Genomic DNA, 17,097 nt, shown 5'->3' with positions numbered 1-17,097 from the left:
CCAGGAAAGGGGAGTGGCTGAGACCTGACCAGGAGAGTGTGGTACCTTGAGCTCAATTACACTCACACAGCAGCACCATGCAACAACCTGAATCCTGACTTTGAGTGAAAGGTTAGGTTAGGCTAGGGAAAAACAGAACAGAAGTAGAATTTTTTTGCCTGCATGGCTGAGACTGGAAGCAAAAGTATCTGATTTGTCCCCAGCTGCTGAGACAGTGGCTGTGATTGCAGTGCAGGACTGTGCTGAGCAGAGCAAGCCATCCCTCGTGATGTTCTAAGCTATCAAATTCAGATCCTTCTTCCAGTCAGATTAGTCCATTCAGAGCTGTTGTTTTCCCTATGTTGTTCCCTGTGTGTGGATGTGTGGACAAAGCTGCATTGCCAGAAAACTGGGGAGGAGATAGGAGAAGTATATGTTATGTAATTTTCTCTGTGATAATAAAACCAGCCTCCTCAGAAGCATGATAAAGCCTTAACTGATATGGTGGAGTTAGCTGGTGATATGCTGGAGCACTAGGAAGAATTTCATGTCGTGTCTGCTTTTGCATAGTGTGCAGTTCACACTCCAAAAACACACTTACGTGCTCACACATATGCACCTCACTGTTTGCATGTCAGAGACCAAGATCCACAGTGTACATGGGCTAATGTGCACACCGGGATATGCACTCACACAGGCATAAATGCATATACAAATGCCAGCTGTGTGGCATGGAGCTGATGACCTCACTTTTCATTCTCACCTTCTGAACACGTACAGCTACTCATATTGATTCCCTAGCTCCAGTGCTTAGAGCATGAAATCAAGCAGGATGAGCTAGGGAGCGGGAATGTGATCACATGCAGGTGTGCAGAGAGACACTGACACAAAAGTGCTTCATATCCATTTAATCGAACCAGCATTTCTGGCAAACAGGCATGGGCTTTACAAGCATCTGGGTCACACTCTGAGGGACCAAAGCTTTTGTTCTTATATGTAAAAACAAATGTTGATGTCATGAGAGGAAGAGACAAAAAGGACAAGGATTCAATCTCTGTGAGATGGAGTGTTTTCCTTCCTAAGAGTTTCCTCAGTGTTACAGAATTAGAGAGTGGGTTTTTCTGATAATTTTGATTCATGCATCTGCATGGAAGTTTCCCTTATCCACTGGGGCATACTTGTGGAGGCGGAATTATCCCTGCATTAACTCCTCTAGTTGTCTCAAGCTCATTTCTAGGGTCTTTTCCTTGTACCTCTTCCAGGTACTGACATGATCCCCATTATCACAGTACTTGAGCACTTTTCAATATTTGTCCCAGAAACATCTTTGTGAGGTAGGGAAGTGCTACTATCCCCATTTTTAGACAGATATCTGAGGCACTGCGGGGTCAAAAATTATGAAGGACATAGTTAGCAGAATAATCACTTGAAACAGGGTCCCAGTCCTTCCTCCTGCTTTATAAGTGTTCTGCCGTGGAATCATCCTACTCCTCTGCACCCCTCTTGAGTATTAGTACCAGTATATATGGTATAATATATATATATACATATACATATATATATATACACACCATATATACCAGTATATATGGTATATATACCAGCTAACATGAAGCCTTCCCTGGGAAGCATTGCTAGGGGTACCTGTAGCTCTCCATGAGTGCTGCCTCCTCCCTCACAGACAAACCACTGTGGGTCTCACAGGCTGCTCAAAGAGTGGCACTGCCATCTCTCAGATGTACTCCCATCTCAGCTGGCCTCCAGCTCAGACCAGTAACACCAACCTATGCTTCCCTCCCTGCTGCAAGAGATATAACTGCTTTCTTCCACCAGGTCTTCCACCAGGACTGCTCTGGTCCCAGGGTCACTGACCTGTCCTTCTCCTTCTTTTGGTTCCTAAGATCTGTCACTGATTGATCATGTTTCACCTATTTTATAACCACCAACATTCAGGCCATGCTTTCCTTTTCCTACAGGGACTTACCCTCCCTCACAGCCAAAGAACAGGTAACTTGCTCTCACATGCCACAGACTTGCTTTGCCTCTAAGAACAGCTGCTTTCTTGGAGCAGAAGCCTCCTTTTTAAAAGAAAAAAATATATACATCTTTAAATACAATATCAAAACCTTAAAATAATCCTATGTAAATAAATAGAACACAAACATCACAGTTCTCAGCCTGGAGAGGTTTCTTCAAAAGGCATAACAATTTCTGGCACTATTTCACCCTGGGATGATGAGCCATCCATACAGTCTGTTATATCTGGAGCTGCTTCCTTCAGGAGCCTTTCCAGATGTACCTTGGTAATAGGACTGTAGTCTACTAGAAATTGGCAGCTGCTGGCTTTTTGAGGGTACCCCAGCCCTTTTACCTTTTTCATAGATTCATAAGTTATTTACAAGCCAGGTTCAGTCAGCACCAGGACTGCAGGGATTTCATCAGCCTCCTGACCTTCTTTTTGTTGCCTTGGGGAAGCAGAACTGGGGAGATGGCTGGGGAAACACAGGTCTGAGGAACGGCCACCCACCCCTGCTTTCAAGCTTTAGGGTCTGCTACTGTGTACACAATAGTCCATGTGTCCATCATAACCTCCAACCCGAATCAGGTGGCTATTGTCAGTTGGTGGGGGGAGGTGTGTGTGTAAGCTTTTGCTTCCTATCAGGAAGGAGTTTGTGTTCAGATATAGGTAAGGCACATGAGAGATGTGTGCACCTGTGTGGGTTAGCACCACCAATATTACAATAACAACAGGCAGCAGTGCTAACGGTGACAATAATATAATGTCTTCAAGCCCGGTTTTAATTATGGAGCAAACAGTTTCAGCTGAATGATCTTGGGATCTCAGCAGTGGTTTTAGCACTCAAGTTGAGTCTTCTTGTGTGCGGGGAAAGCTCTGTCCTGGACTCAAGGAGTTCACAAACTTCATCCATCGCCCTGCTGCAGGTCTCAAGGTTGGCAGCCAGCTTCTGTATTTTGGCCTTCAGTACAGCCTGACTCACTTTTGTGACCTCCTTTGTGTATTCTGGCACAAGGAAGCTGTGGGAGCCGCAGAAGACCATGAAGCAGACAGAGTTGTATAGTGAGATGGAGGCCCTCTTTTCCGACTGGCGCAATGTGGGGTCCCCCGGGCCCTGCCCCCGGCGGAGGAACTCCAGGCAGCTGAGGATTTCCCTCATCTGTTTCCGACAAGTCATTGCAATTTCCTGCACCTTCCTCACCTCCCGGGAATTGCAGAGCACTAAGGAGAGATCGGAGGTGATGCTGACAGCTCCCCCGGCAGTGGCCAGGCCCAGACCCACAGCTGATGCCAGGAGAGAGGCTCCCAGTGTTGCCGGGCTCAGGGACAGCCCCACGATGGCTGTGACTGCTCCTGCAGCGGTCAGGGTGCTCCCGCTGATGTTGGCAATCAGGGACCTTTTGCGAAGCTTGTTGAGTTTACGAGCCGCCTTGTGAAGGTGAGCGATTTGGCCACGCAGCCTCCGTCTCTGATCCACCAGCGCTATGTGGAAGTGGTGTGTGGGATCTAATGTTTGGGGAAAGGCAGCACCGTTTCTCTCCATGGTCTCTGTCCAGAAACAGAAAAGGCTGCGTTGGGATTTATGTTAAAAAAAAACATGAGACATGCTCAGCCTGGACCGCCACTTCAGAGATGGCATCCAGCCAAGTTTTTTTTTGCTTCACCCAGCTACATGAGAGGTTTGCTGTCTGCACACACATACACACTCACGTACACACACACACACGTGCACGTACACACATGTACATTTAATTACCATAGTCCACTGTAACTTTCAGATAGAGGAACTTTTAAATGTTTTTCGTGTTCCCTGAGAAGACTAAAATATCTTGAGGGCTGGGGTCAGAGGTGCTGTTGTTATTACTTCTGTAATAAACAAAACACAAAAAACAACAAAACATCTCTTCCACCCCTGGGGACAGAAATTTGCTTAAGTAACTCAGTTCCCAGAGTGGTAATGCTTCCAGAGCTAATGTGTTGCCCCCATGATGGGATTCAGAGGATCTGCAGTATTCAAGGGCATCTTTCACAAGAAAGGCCAGGCTCTGAGGAGGTGAAAGTGACCCATCCCAAGTTGCTATTTAGGGGTCATTTCCCATTAAAGGACGACAGAGGGAAGCTGCTGAGGGGAGTCAAGGTCTGGCTTTTCCATCTGGGAGGCAAGGAGCTCATTGATGCCTCAGACGGGTATTGTGAACATCCTTCCTTTCTTTAAGCCTAAGCAACTCAAGGTCCTGCAGCATTCTTTTCCTATTGTAACCTGGCGTCAAGGTCTGAACAAAGACAGGAACCATTGCTCTGTGATGCTTAGTCCAACCTGTGGTGGTAGAACCTCAGTGACAGTGGCAGGGAGGCCTATGGACTTTGTTTAAAAGCTTTATGAAGGGCACATCAGAAAAGCAACCCCACTTTCAGTGCACAATTCCTTGGGGATTGGGGTAATGGGGGAAATACAGGGGCCTGTGAATAGAAAAGACTTGAAAACTGCTGTCTATGGCAACCTCCCCTGGCAAAGTGGCAGGAGAGTGTCTTCCCTTCTAGAGGGTGAATCTTCAGGGTTTTGGTGCTAGGTGACCTCTGTTTGCTCTCTCTGTTCTTTGTCACAAGGGTAGAAAGAAATGTTCCAATAAACATTTGCAGGTTGCTCTAGGACTGCAAAGTGCTTTACAAAGGAAGGCAGCATCCTTAACTCTGCATACATATAGGGCAACTGAGGCAAGGGAGGCAACAGGAGCGATGTAACATCACCAGTTTTCTTGTGGGAGCAGAGTTTTTGTGCTCCACAACACTGCACTGTCCACAAAGCTGTGCTGCCTCTGCACCTAGCCATAGACCTAAGAAGCTATTTGCAGTCCATTATACCCTCATAGCCAAAAGAAGTCTCTGTAGCAGAAAGACCCTGTCCCAGAGCCAGCTAAGCAAAACTATTCATTGCTGCAGCCACCTTTTTTCCTCTGTACTGTGTGAACTGGAGGTGCCTGGTCCCTCACATGGGCACACTGTATATTTAGGATCCTTGGGGCTTTCATTCTGCAGAATCCCTGTGTTTCAGAAGGAGGAAGCTTCCTACCATAAAGATTCTTTCCATCCTGGAGTGTGTAAGTAAATAATTCTCACTGCAATTTTTTTCCCTTCTACTTGTACTAATCCATCTCACACAGAATCCTTTAGGTCCTCCCCCTTGTGCCCTTCAGAATGACGACCCCATCATCAGGCTGTTTGAGCCACTTAGTACATTGTGCTTTTCTTAGCTGGATGCAGTGTCCTCTTATTTTTTCACTATAGTCAGAGATGAAGCTAAAGCACAAGGATTAACACTAAGCTAAATGGATACTGGCATTGAAATGAGCAATTAGCATATCATCAATAACTTAACAACAGATCAGTATGATGATCATTAAATATACTGATTCCTGTAGCCTCATAACAATTTGTTCTGCAGATTTTCTTGATGAGAGCAGTCTCAGGTAATAACAGCAGCCATCTCACTGCAGCTAGTAGAACAGTCATTCAATATATAGCATAAGCCATACAGTGATGCATGTCTTTTGAATACACTGATTTATGCCAGAAAACAAAACCAGCTCCTGCTCTTAGAGAAAAATCTCCCCAACAATAAAGGCATACATTAGTCCAAAACCTGCAAACACTTTCCTAATACAGTACTCAGAGACACTCCAAAAAATACTGGTTCAAACTTACCTTTAGTTTCCAGTCAACCTCCCCAAAGACAAATTTTGATCTGTTTCTGGAGGAGACCAATTTATAGCTCCAGTGGACCAATTGCTGTGATGGGAATGCTTTGCCTCATACTGGGAGTTTGCCATTTCCTGCTCTCCCTTGTGCAGAAGGATGTGACACACTGGAAAGTGACCTGCGGGACAGCGAGCACACATCATGTTCAGGAAACGATCCCTGCGAATGAACATTGTGTGTTCGCTTTTCCTGAAGTGTAGGGGGAAAAAGATTTTTTAAAATCTCAGCCTATTCCTGGCGCTGAGCTAGTGCAGTCATTCCCCCCAGGGAACAGTTGATTTTCCTTTCCCTGAAATAGCAACTGACTTTACTCGGTGCTGGAGCCGCAAATTGCTTGATGACTGAATTTTCCCCCCAACCACATGTCTAGACGTAATGGAGCATCAGCCAGCCAGCTGCTTCATGCAAGGCTAGTGTACTTTTAAAATCCCAGTTCTTTGGGACAATTGTGTGTGTAACTGGCTGGAGCACAGCAGTGCTGTGTGAGAGCTGGAGCAGTGCTCTGCTCCATAAAAGGGAAGCAGCTCCACAGCAAGATGATTGCTCTGAATTCCCATCCCTGCTCCGTCTGAGTAGATAAAACGATGCAGCATCCTGCAAAAGGAGTTATCTCACTGTGGTTTTGCTCTGTTTCTTAACCATGAGCACCATGATGGTTGAGAAACAACCATGTTGTTTTCCTAAGGTGCCTGCCCAGCAATCAATGATCAGAAAGAAAGGTCATTGGGATCTCCTTTTTTGCCGCCTGCTGTTGCCTGGCTGTTGTACCCACATACGGATGTGGCCAGAGGGAAGAAGTGATGAAGGTGTTGGGGAGGAACAGCCTAAGTGACTCCTCTGATGCTGCCTTTCACACTGAGCCAGGGCCAGCTTTAATCAAAGACAGATTCTTTGGATGGGTTCTGGAAAAAAGGATTTTTTTGGTGGTGCTAAGTGGTGCAGCCCACCTTAGACCAAAGTGGCATGTGTCCCTGTTGATACAGGGCCTGTGGTGCCAGGGACAACTTTTTTGAGCAGTTGTGCTTGAACATGGAGCACCTACTTTTTTGCTTGGTGGATTCTTACTCTTCAGGGCTGTTTGTTGATTGTGCCCTACTGTTCTCCTGGTGTGGCTAATCAGAAAGCTACCTAGCTGTCACTGAGTGGTGAGGCTTCACTGTTGAATGTGTGAGATGTGTAGCTGTGCAACTGCTGGGGCTGACCTTAGGAAGGGACAAGGACTGAGAGGCAGCAGGCACGGAGAGGAGAAGGCCAGGATTATTCATTTCAATGGCAGCTTGGTTTTAGATAATCTTAAAATGACTGAAACAGTATGTCAAGTGTTTTGTCAGGGGTGGACCTGCATGAGATGGGACATAAATAGCATGGACAACCTACTTCAACCTGTCACAAACCTGAAAAGAGAAAACATTGTTTTGAAGATGCTTAAATAAGCAATCTTGGTCTGTTACACTTTGTACATATCGCATGTTAACAGGAAGGTGAGTTTTGACATTGAAGGAAACTGTGCTTTAGCCCTTCTTTTTGTTTTAGCAAACATGTGCTTGAATTGGAGCCCATCTGCCTTGGCGACGGTTTGCAGTTGATAGACACAAGACTTCTTTTTCACATTCCCAAATGGAATAGGCTTTTTTTATGTAACTGCACCTGCATTAGGACTTGTGCCAGCAGAGATGTCCGCGTTAGGACAGTGAGTTTTGGTAAAAGTGAAATAACAAAGAAAAGAAAAAAAAAAGTCTAGAATGAGCCTGAGAAGATGACACAGTTTTGGTTGCTCTTTTTCCTTTCCCAGTGCTCTTCTTTCAATATATTCAGCTGCAAAATGTTGTCAGAAACCTCCATGATGCTCAGTGCGTGGGCAAAGACATGATTAGAGTGCAGAAGAGACAACTTACTTTTTTTATAGTATTCCTTCACAGAGTTTCCTGCACACTGAAAGACCTGCACGTCACACAAGACACGATGTTGCTGTCAGCCTAGGATGGTTTCTCACAGGGATCATCCCTGGGCTCCTTTGTCATCTAAAGAGAATGTTTTGCCATAATCCACCCAAATAATGAGGTGCATACCCAGAAAGTAAGGACTTCCCATGAGGAGCTACAGATGTCAACTTGATTTTAAAAAAGAAATATGTGTTAGAATAAGAAACATTATTTCCTAGGGAGGTGCCCTACAGCAACAAGCTGTGATCTATTTTTGTCCCTGCTGACACTGTCATAAGCATCCCTTTGGTGAGAGTGCTGGTCTTCTCTCCCACCGATAATTACAGAGACCCCCTCCAGCAAAGGTGAGCAGGTAGAAATGGGAGCAGGATGGGAGAGGAGCATCTTCTGGACAGGTTGGATTGATGGGCCGAGGTCAATTCTATAAGGTTTAATAAGGCCAAATTCTGGGTCCTGTACTTGGATCACAACAACCCCATGCAACACTACAGGCTTGGGGAGGAGTGGCTGGAAAGCTGCCTGGCGGAAAAGGACCTGGGGGTGCTGGTTGACAACTGGCTGAACATAAGCCAGCAGTGTGCCCAGGTGGCCAAGAAGGCCAACAGCCTCCTGGCCTGTGTCAGAAATAGTGTGGCCAGCAGGAGTAGGGAAGTGATTGTCCCCCCTGTACTTGGCACTGGTGAGGCCGCAGCTTGAATCCTGTGTTCAGTTTTGGGCCCCTCACTACAAGAAAGACATTGAGTTGCTGGAGTGTGTCCGGAGAAGGGCAATGAAGCTGGTGAGGGGTCTGGAGCACAAGTCTTACGAGGAGCTGCTGAGGGAACTGGGGTTGTTTAGTCTGGAGAAGAGGAGGCCTGGGGGGAGACCTTACCACTCTCTACAATTGCCTGAAAGGGGGTTGTGGTGAGGTGGGTGTTGGTCTCTTCTCCCAAGTAACTAGCAATAGGACGAGAGGAAATGGTGTCAAGTTGTGCCAGGGGAGATTTAGACTGGATATTAGGAAAAATGTCTGTACTGAGTGGTCAAACATTGGAATAGGCTGCCCAGGGAGGTGGTGGAGTCACCATCAGTGGAAGTGTTCAAAAATCGTGTAGATGTGGCACTTCAGGACATGGTTTAGTGGGCATGGTGGTGTTGGGTTGATGGTTGGACTTGATCTTAAAGGGCTTTTCCAACCTTAATGATTCTGTGATTCTCTGACCACCTCCCAAGGACTGAAAGGCTTTCAGTGCCATTAGCGCACCTGCCCAGATGTGAGCACATCTGCCAAATCACTGAGTAGGTCCCAGGGGCCTGCTTGGAGCAAATCTTAGCTAGCAGGGATCTCAAGACTTTGTGGGGTAGGTCGGGCCTTCACTGAGCAGTCCTACAAGCTGGCAGAGGCCTCACCATCCTGCCAGCTGTATGTTCTCACCCAACCCCTCTACTGCTGCGCTCTCTTCATTCGTGGCCTGTGAAGCACTTGGGCTTGAGGGTGGAAGGGGCACAGCAGGTGTCTCACAACTACCCTGGCCAAAAATGATCCCTCTGCTCCACCCTTTCCCTTCTATCCATATCCTCTTGAAATGGGCAGAAGCCAAACCCATACAAAATCTGCCCTGAAGGCATTTTGTGGGAGCAGATGACCAGCAAGGGGAAGGAAGGATGTTTTATTACCTCAGTTCTCTTCCTTCCAGAGGATTTTGGCAGAAAAGGCTGGTCTTTCTGTTCTTGTTCTCTCCAGCAGAAGGGATATATAGCACAAGTGTTTATTCTGAAGCTGCTTGGAGCTACTGCAATGTAACATTAGAATGTAAATGTGTAACATTGAAGCTGCAGTTTCAAAGATACACTTCCTTTATTAACATTGTTTTGTCCAAATAATTGAGTAAATTTGAGTAAATTTACATTCAAACATTATATTTTAACACGGGATTTCTGTCACTCTTGGTACTTTCAACCTTAACTGCTGGATCCTGGGGCTAAAAGTTATCTTTTTTTTCCTTTTCTTTTTTATGTGGTCAATTGACTCAATGACAAATTTTAACTCTTCACAGCAAGACATTCATTCACAGTCAGTGGGAAGTTAGACCAGCTTATACTGCCATTTGCCACCTTTAATTATACGTTTCAGTGCAGGCTGTATGGCATAAGGCTCGCTCTCTGACACAAAAAAACAACTCCCCACATAGCCCGTATGCCTCCAGCCTTGCCTGTGGCACAGGTGATGTGATAGAGTGCAGCCATATGCAGGTTCTGTTGAGACCGATGCTGCTGGAGGACTTTTTCTCTGTTCAGTGTCTCAACAGTGGCAGCAGCAGCACCACAATGACCAAGGCTGGCTACCCATACCCTCAAGCACTGCAGAGACTAGAGAATCGTTATCATATTTCCAGAACTGCAAAGAAACTTAATAGCTTTGTGAAAAGTAGAAATTAGGTAGCCTGGTTTCTTGTGGCTCTTTTCCTGTGGACTTTTTGATGGCTGAGCTCATGTTGCAACATTTCTCTCGAAGGAAACAAGAGTCTGGATTCTTCTCACCTGCCAAACTACGTAGTTTCATAAAACTTGCGAGAAGTCTGTGTCTTTGAAACCTTGACTGCTTTGTCAAATTCTGGCTGAGGTTGCCCAGGAAGCTCAAAAGCTACTGGTTGACAAAACTGCCAAAAGCCCCTGTCTGTAACCCTAATTTCTGTAGGGAGCCAGGCTAGAACAAATCCCTGTGTTCTGCAATCGAAATACAAGGCACAGATGTCTGTGGTTTCTTATTCTCCTTTGCTGGTGTGAATCTTGCAATGTTTAGCCAAGGTTTGGTTTCATGTACTGCTCTGTGGTCTTCCCCCTGCCAGGCTGATGTCCACGTCCTCCAGTGCAGGAGTCAGAGCTGCTGGTGTGGGAGCCTTCGGTGGTTTCTGTATTGCACACTGGTGGGTCTGGGCAGTGGCCCCAGAATCACAGTTTGAACAGGAAGGAAAAGCAGCTCAGCTGAGAAGCATGGTGCCATCAACATGTCTTTACCAAGAAGACTAGTGGGCTGGAGAGACTCAGATGTAAATCCCCAACACTAATCTTGAGAGACAATGTCTGTGTTTCCATCAGGCAGCACAGGACAGAGCTTTTATCTAGAACCCCTATTTGCCCCCTGCCAGTAGCAGATTGTTGTCTGGGTTAATGATCTCTAACAGAGACACTCTTGCTATCTCTTGCTCCTCAATTCTTGCTCTCAATTGCTCTGATGTGGCTGTTGGTGAGGTAACAAGTCTCAGCTTTAAGGGTACTTAGAAAAACTCAAAACTTGGAGGCTTGAGGGCACCAAGCAACAATTCACTATTCAGTCATGGTGGAGGGAAGGGCTAGGAAAATGTACCTTTGTCAGGAAAATTGGACTTGGTATCATCCTGTATTTGCACAATGAAAAGTTCCTGATCCTGTCTTAGTACTTGTCACTGGCCAAGGCCAGAAAGCTGCAGTGACTGGGTTCACCCCACATCCCTGTGCACTTCCCTACCAGCTACCTGGGCAGTGGCTGGGCAATGCGATTTCAAATGTGCTAAAAAAACATCTGCTCCGATATTGAACCATGAATGTAAAAAAATAAAAACAAAAACTCATGAGATGATATGGAGTCTCAGTGCATTGACATTGTTTGACTTAAATTTTCTAAAAGAAAACATTTTTTACTGTTTTTATGTACGCAAGTATTTATTTCTACATATATGAAAGAAAAAGAGTATGTTTTTAGAAATTGTGTTTTTATTTAATCTTAATTCTTCTCTTGGTTCTTCATATTAACCAATTGTTGGGGGGTTGGTTTTTTTTGTTGTTTTAAGTTATTAATTTCATATTGTTAAGCTTTTACTAACAGGATTAAGGTTCAGCAGGAAACATTCCATATAAAAAATGCGCAGTGATGAAAATAAAATGATGACATTCATTTCGTTGATTAACCCTCCCATATGGCACTGTAGAAACATGACAGACACACAAGAGCCTAAGGAAGTCCAAGAGAAGTTAAAAACTGTTACCTTGAACTTCAGACAGGGATGCATTTCACCTAATTTCATCCCTCTTCGGAGGTGCACATGCAGCCAGTTTATTCACTTTCTGAAGCTCCCTCTAGAGCCAGGAGAAGAAACAGCCATCCCCAAAGCCTGGTTCAGTCCATCTCTTTCAGGCACCTGCTCTATAATATGTGACATTATAGACAGCAATTCTTTATCCCTCTCCCACCCCGTTCGATGTCCCCTAGGTTTGTTAGGTTTATGCTCCAATTTCAAATGTCCTGTCCCACAGAGACTGCTCTGGGCCACACGTGGTCCCTGCAGCCCAGCACTTGGTGTCCTGCAGTGCTAGTAGAAGATGATGTTGTGGAAGAGTGTGGGTGGCAGTGGTACAGCCCTGCCTGTCCCCTTCAGTAACAGGCCCCTCTTGCCCACGGATTTATCTGGTACCTTTTGACCCTGCTGACGCCAGCTGCCTCCACTGCCTCCTGGGACAGTAAAGTCCAGAAGTTCCCAGTTACTCATGGTATAAAGAAATATTTTCTTTTGCCTGTTTTCAGCTAAAGTACACCTTTCATAGAGTGACCCTTATGCTAGCTGTGTGGGATCGGGGAAAGAAAAGTCCATGGGTTTGGTGATCCTGCGGTGTGCGGCACGTGGTCCCACCTCATGCTTGTGAGTGTCAAGTTGTCAGTCACATTCTCAGGATTAGCAGAGGACATGTACAAGCCAGACATGTACAGAAGAACACAGGGCTTTGCAGAACTGCACTTGAGAATGCAAAAAAAGCATGTGATGGATAACGGCACCACAGTCCTAATGGTTTCTTCTAGGTCCAGGGAGACTAAGATCCAGTTTCAAATGGCTGAACCTGAATTGAAAAAAAAAAAGAAATTAAAATCATTATTATTTTTGTTAAGCTGGGACTTTTGTTTTCAGGTCAGGTCTTACATTCTCAAAATATGATAGCTGCAAGGTGATTCCTCTTGGCAACCCATCAGGCCTGGGAAAAATAATCAGAAATGTTTTGTCTTATTGCCAGTGTGCTTAGAGGGAGGGAGGAAGTGAAATGCTTCCTCAATAAAGGCCAGATAGATCTTTTTGTACCTTTGTTAGCATTAACATTAAAGCATAACCTAGTGCAAGGGCATCAGAAGTTACTTATTACACATTCACCAGACCCGATCAGAAAGAATAGCTGTCAGTAATATAAATATCTTTGAAGGGAAATTTATGAAAAGGGAGTGGTAGTCTCATGAAGGAGCTGAGGACATCTTTCAATTAACATCTGTTAATGGGAGATGTGGCAAGAGCAAGTCACCATTCCTGTGAGACGTGGTAGCCTGTGCTTCCAGAAGAAGAGGAAGCTGGCCAGCTGCAGAGCCAGGACATGATGGGGACAGGAGCTTGGCATTTCTCCCAGGCTGTGATGTTCAGATGTGTGCTGTGCCTGAGTGCTTTGCTGCCTGGTGTCCCTGAAGCAATTTCATGAGACTACAGGGATGGTCAGCAGATGCTCTTGGCCTGGGTGGATTTGGCCTGCTTCCTGCACCCTCCTGAACAAATGATCAGGACATGGGAGGGAGGAAAGGAAACCTGAAAGAGAATGTGCTTCCCTGCATCTGTAGATACGCCCTGCACAGTTAGCAGAAGCCGTAAGGGCAGGGCAGGGCTGAATGACCCCATGGTTTGCAAACACATGCATTTTTAAAAAAATACTTTCTAAAAATGGCATCATTCTGGGAGGTACAAAGGCTTGGAGGGGTAGTAAACCTCTCTGGTAGTGTCAGATCGAATGCAGCCCTCGAAAAGATCAGGTAGTGCCTCTTTTTTACCAGTCCAGTAATACAAAAAACCCCAGCCCACCCCAAAACCAAACAAAGTAAGCAAACAAACAAAAATGAAAAAAAGATATTTCCTTAGCTATTCTTTGATTTTTTTCTAACCCACCCCAGACACAAACAGTAAAGATACACCTGGTTTCTGGGTCTAGCTGAGCTGGGCCTAGGACAAGACTTATAGAGGACAGTGAAGCTGTTTGTAACTCCCCAGGTTGGATGGAGCCAAGATAAGCCCTGTTGTCACTGAGGGCAACCCAGAACAGGTTCTACCTTACACTTTGCTTCTCACTGCCAGAAGATGTTCTGCCAGCAGCTGGAAATTGCTGGGGTGAGATGAGGAGATTCTCTTCTGAAATACACAAACAAGTATTTTCAAGGAAGATTCTGTAAAAAAAATAATCTTAACAACAGCATTTCCTTTGAGCTCCATAACATTTGGAGCTCTGGGGAAAGGTAAACCCTAAGCTGGGTTCCCTAACCAGGGAAGAATTAGATTACCAAGGACCACTCTTCTGACTCATGCTTACATCAGGATCATGGCCCATACAGGTACTATGCAGAAGAGATGCTTGTGTGGAAACCAATCTTCTCACAGGCTACATGTGGCTACATATTTAATTTAGCTGTTAAGATAGCTTTTCCCAGATTATTTTGTAGCCCATCTCCTCACCATATGAGCTCTCCCAGCCACTTTCCCTATCCCATTCCTGATTAGAGGACACATCCGTGTGGCTTGGGAGGACTGCTCCAGAGGACAACCCTAGAGTAAGCTGCCAGACTGAAGTATGCCACTCCTGTGTGCGTACAGGGTCTTGTGGCTCATGCTTGCTCCACAGCATATATACAGAACCCTCTTCTACAACGCACGTTTCTTGCAGTATCCCCATCAGGGCCCTTTTAGCACTAATCCTGTCCCCCTTTTGTACACACGTGCTAGATGCTGCCTTCAGCTTTCCAGCCTAACTCCCTGTTTTGAGACACAGGTGGGAAAGAACTGGGGCTGGAGGGCTGGGGGAGTTTCCCACTACTCTGGGGAAGGACATGAAGATGACAAACTTCACAGGGTACATGGGTGGCTCCTAGGATAAGCCAGAGAGGGATGCATTGTCATGGTCTACTTCAGTACCTGTGTCATAGTGAATGGAAGGACAAGAACTCTGGATGCAATGTGTAAGCTCCTGGGGAAGAAGATGAAAACCAGAATGCTTGCCTGCTGATGAAAAGCTCCCAGTATGTTGCTTAGGACCAGGGAGGGACATGGATGGTGGTTTCACAAGCTGTCTGAGAATAAGGTTTCAGCAGGAGCTGGGAACAATTCTGTAGTACAGAGCACTTGCACAGGAGGGATGGACCTCATCTGGATCAACAGAGAAGTGGACTTCTGGCTATGAGCATGCAGTAGGTGGTCAGTGAGCTTTTTAACTGAGGCATGGGGGAAAGCCAGCTAGTGGTGCCATTTTTCAGGACGGTGTTCCCAAGGTCAAGACAGCAAATCCTATAGCCTCCAGGGAAGGATACATCAGGGGACAGCGTAAAACAAGAGGGTTAGCATTCAAAGAAGCCAGGGAACCAAATCAGTGCTGTGACTGTCTCAACATTAGAGCTTGAAGCCCAGGAAACAAGACAGAGGCACTGCACATTTTGCTGATATGGAAGGCACTTTGGAAACTTTGGGCTTGTTCAAAAGCACCTGAAAGGAACAGCTGGGAGGATTAATCCTCAGAGGTGGGTGGAGATGGCTGAAGTGACCATGCTGGGGACATAGTGACAGGGCTACACCAGCACTACCACCCATCCAGAAAAGCCTGAAAAAGGGAAAGATGCTGGCGCTTATAACAAGAGGGAGGGCTGAGAAATGAGGGTTTGAATGAAAGCATCATTCAAAAAGTTGCAGGTATGTCTGAGTAAGGAACACAGAAAAGAACATAAACTCTAGCAGATTAAGCATAAAATTATAACTGAGCTGTCCAAAAAGGAGTTAGAAGATCAGCTAGTTAAAAAATCAAAACTAGTACTAAATCCTCCATCTATCATAGCAGCGGCAAAAATCCTGCCCGAGAGCCTGGCCTGAGAGTCAGACCACAGGACTCTTGATCTATAAGCCTACTGGCTGTGCCAGACACAGTAGTGGAGCTATAACGAGGGTCAGAACAGCCTCCTGGATAAATACAGCCTTTTCAATAATGTCAGCATAGTTTCAGTATGCCAAGGAAGGTCCTGCCTTACAAACATCTTGGAGTTCCTTTGACGAAGTCAGCTAGTTCGTGGGGAAAGGTGATCTGGTTGATGTGATCTGCCTGGATTTTCAAAGGCTTTTGACAAAGCCTCTCTGAAAAGACCTTAAAGAAAAGTCAACAACAGCAGAGTGAAAGGGAAAATCTAGCATGGATAGTTATTTGATAGAAGGTTGAAAGAAGCATAAGACTAAACAGAGGAAGGTCACCAGGGAGTTCTGAAGGGGTTTGTACTAGGATCTGTGCTCTTTAACAATTTTCTAACTGGTGTGCAAAAATGTGTGAACTGTGAGATGATGGGGTTTGTTGACAATATGACTGGCCAAAGCACTGGTGCAGTTGTTTGTTTAAAGAAGCGTTTGTTTCAGTGAATATCAACACAAATAGAATGTGAGGTTGATGTCCACTAAGTATCATCTTAATCCATGTTCGCTCTTACAGCTTGAGGGGGGGTGTGTGTAATTAAAAAAAAATAATAATTTGGAAACTTGACCCATAAATCACATAACTCACACTGGAACCTTTTAATTGTCATTAGTAGTCCTAGGCCTCATTCAAGCTGAGAAACTTTGCAATAGGTTAACATGAGAGGCAGCAGAGCTGCAGTGTGGAGGGCAGTCACTGGTCTGCTGTTTGCTGCTGTTGCTGCGAGCAAAGACACTTTTGCCTGGAGCATCCACACCTCCAGACACCCCAGACTTCCCTGGGCTGGTGCTGTGCACTGTGGTGGTGCCATAAGATGGCCATGATCTTAGGGAAGGTTTCCTTCTGCACCTCCCAAACATTGCTCATGCAGGTACCACTGCCAGCATCTGTACTGAACTCAGTATTTGGCAAGGGGTAGTGGGCTGTTGGGACAGCCTTTATGTCCATCTTGAATCAAGACTCTGAATTTGACAAACCTGCTTTGAAGACTGGTTGTGGACTCTGTCTTTAAGGACAAATAGCATTCTTGATACCTAGATCAAATTTTAATCCAAATCCACAAGACTAACATCTCTTGGAGTATCCCAGGGTTCCCCTCTGGTCTGGGTATTATTTTATATTTGCATCACATCAGAGAATTAGTGACTGTACAGATCAGATTACAACATTTTGTACTGAACTGGTACAGCTCTAGAAAAATGTTTTCACACTTGAAGCAGCTCTGCAGGCTTGGAGAACTGGAACTGGACAGAGAGGGTGGATACAGCCTCTTATTATCAGCCCTTGCTTGTACATAATGCAATCAGGGAGATGGATCAGATCTCAGAAAGCAAGTATGTTGCTTTATTTTGTGCCTCTTTAGAGGGTGGTCTGAAGATGAGCATCCTCCTTCTTTCGGCTTTAGTACAGACCAAGCACTGC

The 17,097-nt window shown here is 45.5% G+C and overlaps 1 protein-coding gene across 1 annotated transcript; it reads right to left on the bottom strand.

The window, feature by feature from the left end:
• Window positions 1-2,797: 2,797 nt before the first annotated feature.
• On the bottom strand, window positions 2,798-3,539 carry APOLD1 (apolipoprotein L domain containing 1; the record flags this gene model as incomplete). Its single annotated transcript, XM_082014085.1, has 1 exon — window positions 2,798-3,539. The coding sequence occupies one exon, from the start codon at window positions 3,537-3,539 to the stop codon at window positions 2,799-2,801; it is 741 nt and encodes a 246-aa protein (XP_081870211.1). The 3' UTR covers window position 2,798.
• Window positions 3,540-17,097: the final 13,558 nt, after the last annotated feature.

The sequence above is a fragment of the Phaethon aethereus genome (assembly GCF_964289735.1).
Source record: "Phaethon aethereus genome assembly, chromosome: 1".
Taxonomy (NCBI): domain Eukaryota; kingdom Metazoa; phylum Chordata; class Aves; order Phaethontiformes; family Phaethontidae; genus Phaethon; species Phaethon aethereus.
This window is presented reverse-complemented; position numbering and strand designations above follow the sequence as displayed.